We start from the raw sequence: 4,931 nt of genomic DNA on the forward strand, positions 1-4,931 counted from the left end.
CCCCATTTCCATCTCTGCAGTTCTTTCAAATAGGAACAATGATGGATCAGAGTTGTGACTGTGGGTTGCTCCTCATTTGATGTCCTGACTTCCTTCTGGAGGTGGGCTCTATAAGTTCCCTCTCCCTACTGCATTTCATCTAAGGTTCCTCCCTTTGAGTCCTGAGTGTCTCTTACCTTCCAGGTCTCTGGTACATTCTGGAGGGTCCTCCAAATTCCTACCCCACAAGGTTGCATGTTTCCATTCTTTCTGCTGGCCCTCAGGGATTTCAGTCCTTTTCCCCCCACACAATACCAGATCATATTTCCCTCTCTGCTGCCCCCATCCCTTTTCCTTTCTAGGTTCCCCCCCACCCCTTGTGGTTGCTTTCTTCTCCATCCCAAGTAAGGCTGATGCATCCTCACTTGGGCCCCTTCAGCTTGTTGACCTTTTTTAAGTTCTGTGGACTCTATCATGGACATTCTATACTTTTTGGGGGGAGGGGGGGCTAATATAGGCCTGATAATAAAAGTAAAATCTGTTCTGGTTGTATTTTCTAATTGGGACTGAAAATTTGACCCTGGACATACAGTGAAAAATTCAAACCCATAATTTGTACTTCTTAGATAATCATGAGTCTCTCTGTGAAACCTGTGTAAATAAAGAAGCAATCTGGTTGTTAGTCAGTCTGAGCTTCAGGAGTGATCTGGTTGCTAGTCGGTCAGAGCTAAGAAGTTCCCTGGACCACCAGGGTCTGACTCCCTCCACTTATGAATTCCTTATTGCCTCTGAGTGCTGCCTTGTCAGCAATGCTCAGGAGAAGGTCTCCTACTGAGCATCCATCCTGCTACACTATTAAAGCCCAGGACAAGGGGATCAATACAACTGAAGGAGGATCAAACAACTAAATGACAGTCAATACAAATGAATGAGAATGTCTATTTCATTGATCCCATGAGAGCTGGAGCTCAGGTTGAGCCTCTGCTGCTGGTTGTGTCTCACTGTCTCTAGCACAATGTGTGATGCTAAGTGAAAGACACCATCAGTCACATTCTCAGAATGAATTATACAAGTCTAAAACCCAAGGCAGATATTTGCAGTGCATCCTGAGGCACTGCAAAAGAATTAAAAGTTAATTAAGAATTAAAGAACGAACAAATAAAAGAAGATTCATTTAGTAATAATTTATAGAAAAGTATAACTGTACCAAATTACGATGCAATATATGCTACATAATTTACTTTAATTATTAAATAAATACATAAATAAGCAAGTGAATGAAAAATAAATAGATGAATAAATGAAGAAATAAACAAATAAACAAACAAATGGAATGGAAGGATAACAGTGACTTTACAGATAGACACAGCAAAGCACATTACTGCATCTAGGCAACTTCTTTCAATTCATGCAAAAATGACTGATATTTTTGAGATGCCAGAATTTGCACAGTGAGGTACAGTGTCCTAGTCCAGGAGAGTCCTCTCCATTTTGGTTCAGGACTCACTCCTTCTCCTCACTCAGTCTTGCCAGCAAGTTAACTGAGGAAGACAGGGCTCTCCAGACTTCTGCTCTGACCACCTCCCAGGCACAGGGGCTGTGTTTCTTCTCTCTCAGGTACACAGTGATCCTGTGGAAATATTTCTTCATAGCCAGCTGGGAGTCTTCCTGGGTCAGGGGCAGTTCCTTCATCCCGACCAGCTGCATCAGACAGCCTTGCAGGTCATTGAGCAGCTGGTGGAGGCCAGTGCAGAATGAGTCTAGGAGGGTTGCATTCCAAGCAGCAGATGAGTCCTTTGATGTGAAGAGGGTCAGGATCTGCTGGGTCAGCTCACTCAGGACAGGGATGGCTTGAGCCTCCTGGATCTGCTGGGCATCCACCTTCTCCTGGGGGAATCCAAAGTCCTTTCTGTCCTTCAGGCAAGAGAGAGGGGAGAGTCTCCTCATTTGTGCCAGGAGTGTCAAGATTTTCTTGTTCCTGAGGTTATGAGTTTGAGGCAGGTCACATCCTAGAGAGCAGGTTGACCAGTAGCTTATCACCACCAAGACCATCAGGAAAGCAAAGGGCCTAGCCATTATGAGTCTTGAAGATGCTGCTGCTCTTGTGGGCTGTTTGGTCCTGAACCTTCCCCTCTAGGTTCTCTGAAGACCATCCTATGTAGATGTGTCTTAAATAGGGCAAAACACTAATTTTCATTTTCCAAATGCCCTCTCCATACTTCCCACTGGTCTTTTCGCTTTCTTTACCACATTCTCTGCTTGGGTCTGGGTATTTTTCTAAACCATTTTTTTTCACTATTGCTTCCTCTTTCACTGCTCCCCAACAAAAACTGTTTTACCAGTTTTCTTTTTCTATGATTAATTTCTAATCTATTACATCGTATATAAAGTCTTTATTTGAAACTTACAAATGTATTGTAAGGCAAATTTTTCTGTAAAATATTCCATAAAAGTTATTAAAGTTTATTCTAAAAAGAATTTTTATTTATATCTCTTACAAAGATATTTATATCATAATGTAGAGTATGTTGTAAATTTTAACAAATTACAATACACTGAAGAAAAGATATACTTTAAATTTTCTCAATATTTAAAGTCATAAAATTGAGTTTTTCAAGTTTCCTTTTTCAAATGTAATATAAATTTATATAAAACTTAATTTAATAATTACTGTATAGCAGCTATCTATCCAATGATTTTAATGTAATTATGCAGATACAGGGTACAACAAGGCTTGCTGTTAAACTTGAGGAGCTGAGTGTGATTCCTGGAACCCAGTTACGGTAGAGAACCAATATAACTCAGGAGCCCTCATCAGAATAGTCACAATATGGCAAGCTTAAGCATTCTCTCTCTCTTTCTCTCTCTCTCTCTCTCTCACACACACACACACACACACACACACACACACATTCACACACTCACTCATTTGTGACAGGCAACTCATGTGGTCTGTGAACCTCTGTGTGCATTTTTCTTTGACATATTGAATTCTTCAATCCTATGATTTCTTTTCTGTCTTTATAGGACCTCTTCACTAATTTTCTATTTCATTGCATAGAGAGTTATTCTAATTTTATTTGTGATATTTGTACATGATCTTGTAGCTACCTGTGTACTATTGATTTCAAATCCTTTTCAAGCAATTCAGCACTCTGCTTTTCCTCTCAGAAATCTACCAGGCTCATGCACTTTTGTTACTACAAAGAATCTTACAAATGAAATATAGATTGATTTATAATCCCACTTTACAATGAATAACATCACAGTGTCTGCTGAGAGACCCTCATTTTCCTTCCTTTTTTCTTTGTGTCATTGAACACATTGAAAATCAAGCATAAGCAATCATATTTTTTATTCCATCCCAAGAAACTGAAGAACTAAACTCTTTGCCTGACTTAATTCATTTCTTTAAGTGAACAACAAAGTCCCCCTTTTATTCAAGTTCAATATCAATGTAATTGTTTGTTACCTCTCTTTCCTGAAAATTACTCTGGCTATTATTTTTTCAAACACAAATATTGTAAATCTTTGGAGACTTGCTTAATAAATAAAAAAGGCAATGGGGACTTTTCTAAGTCAGGAGCCTGCTTTTAGTAAATGCAGAAACACTTGATTGTTTTCTCGGAATCCATGTTAAAGCCTGCTCAAGGGTGGATTTTTAACTGGTATTGAGTATATGTGAGAATCCAAAAGAAGTGGACTCTAACATGATAGCAAGTGGGGAACATAGAGGCAAATAGGAAGGAAAAGCTTCCTCCCTTCATATACATATATAGGTTTCCAGTGGAAGTCATGGCTCAGGTTGAGGTGAGTCAAATATCAAAAATACTGTTGTGTCTTCTCATCTTGAAGTGGATCTTCCCTCTACAAATGAAGAGAAACTACCTCACAGGTGTGCCCTACCTTTTGGGGTCTCAGGTAATGTTACATGTAGTCAAGTAGACAACCAAGAACGGCAATCACATTCTCCAGGGCCAGTCCATTGAGCCGAGAGAGTGAGGCCTTGCTTAAGTGAGAGAACCTGTCACAGAAAATGTGGTAGACAGTGACAGTGGTAAAAACATGACATTGATTGGCATCTGTTCCCTCTGTGTGCAGATTCAAATGCAAGCACGCCCGTATTTATGTACAATAGGGATTTTACAAGCTAATACAACATAACAATTGTATGTTATATGACATGGTGCACCGAATCTGACAGAAGAGAAAGTGCCGAATAGGCTTCAGCTCATTGGCAAGGGTGAGGACTTTCTGCACAGGATGCTGAAAGCAGAAACACCAAGACCAGCAGTCGCTAACAGGAAGGTCTCAGAGCTAAAAAACTTCAGTGTGACAAAGGATGCCATTACTCAGGCAAATTGTATAAAGATGTTACTTTGGTTTTACAAACAAAATTATCTGATATTAAAACATGGTCATTGGTAAGATGCTAGCTTGTCTGTCTGTGTTCATAAACACATACAGAGTTGCTCAGTGCTTTAACTCTGGTTCCTCACTACAGGCTCACTTTCCATGTATGTCAAAGACTACACTGTTTAGGCAATATGGTACTAACCAGGCTCCCTAACTGGGTGCAATAGTCATATAGTTCTCCAGAGCTGTTGTAAGTACTGTCAAAATCATACATAATTTTTATGCTCATTTCAATTACCTTGCATGTTCATCGTTAAGCACAGGATACTGTAGTATGGTTCAGCATTCATAAAAATATTTGTTTCAAATGATAATAGAAGCAGTTCTAGCCTCTCAACATCTCATAGCAGCTTGTATTCTGCACTAACCAGTCTCCATGAACTTCTAGGATATAGAAATAGTTCTTCAGAGCGGTAGAGCTGGATATACGAGTTTTCAAGAGCATCAAAGCATCAGAGCATGGAGGAACTGTGGTGAACATCTAGGGCTCCACAAGTGTTTGCCCATGAAACAACACTCCTCTCTCTCTCTCTCTC

At 39.8% G+C, this 4,931-nt stretch overlaps 1 protein-coding gene across 1 annotated transcript; it reads right to left on the reverse strand.

Annotated features, from left to right (window-relative positions):
- Positions 1–1,482: 1,482 nt before the first annotated feature.
- On the reverse strand, positions 1,483–2,055 carry Ifna9 (interferon alpha 9). Its single transcript, NM_010507.1, has one exon. The coding sequence runs from the start codon at positions 2,053–2,055 to the stop codon at positions 1,483–1,485; it is 573 nt and encodes a 190-aa protein (NP_034637.1).
- Between the last annotated feature and the right edge of the window lie 2,876 nt (positions 2,056–4,931).

This window comes from Mus musculus, chromosome 4, assembly GCF_000001635.26.
Source record: "Mus musculus strain C57BL/6J chromosome 4, GRCm38.p6 C57BL/6J".
In the NCBI taxonomy this organism is placed as follows: domain Eukaryota; kingdom Metazoa; phylum Chordata; class Mammalia; order Rodentia; family Muridae; genus Mus; species Mus musculus.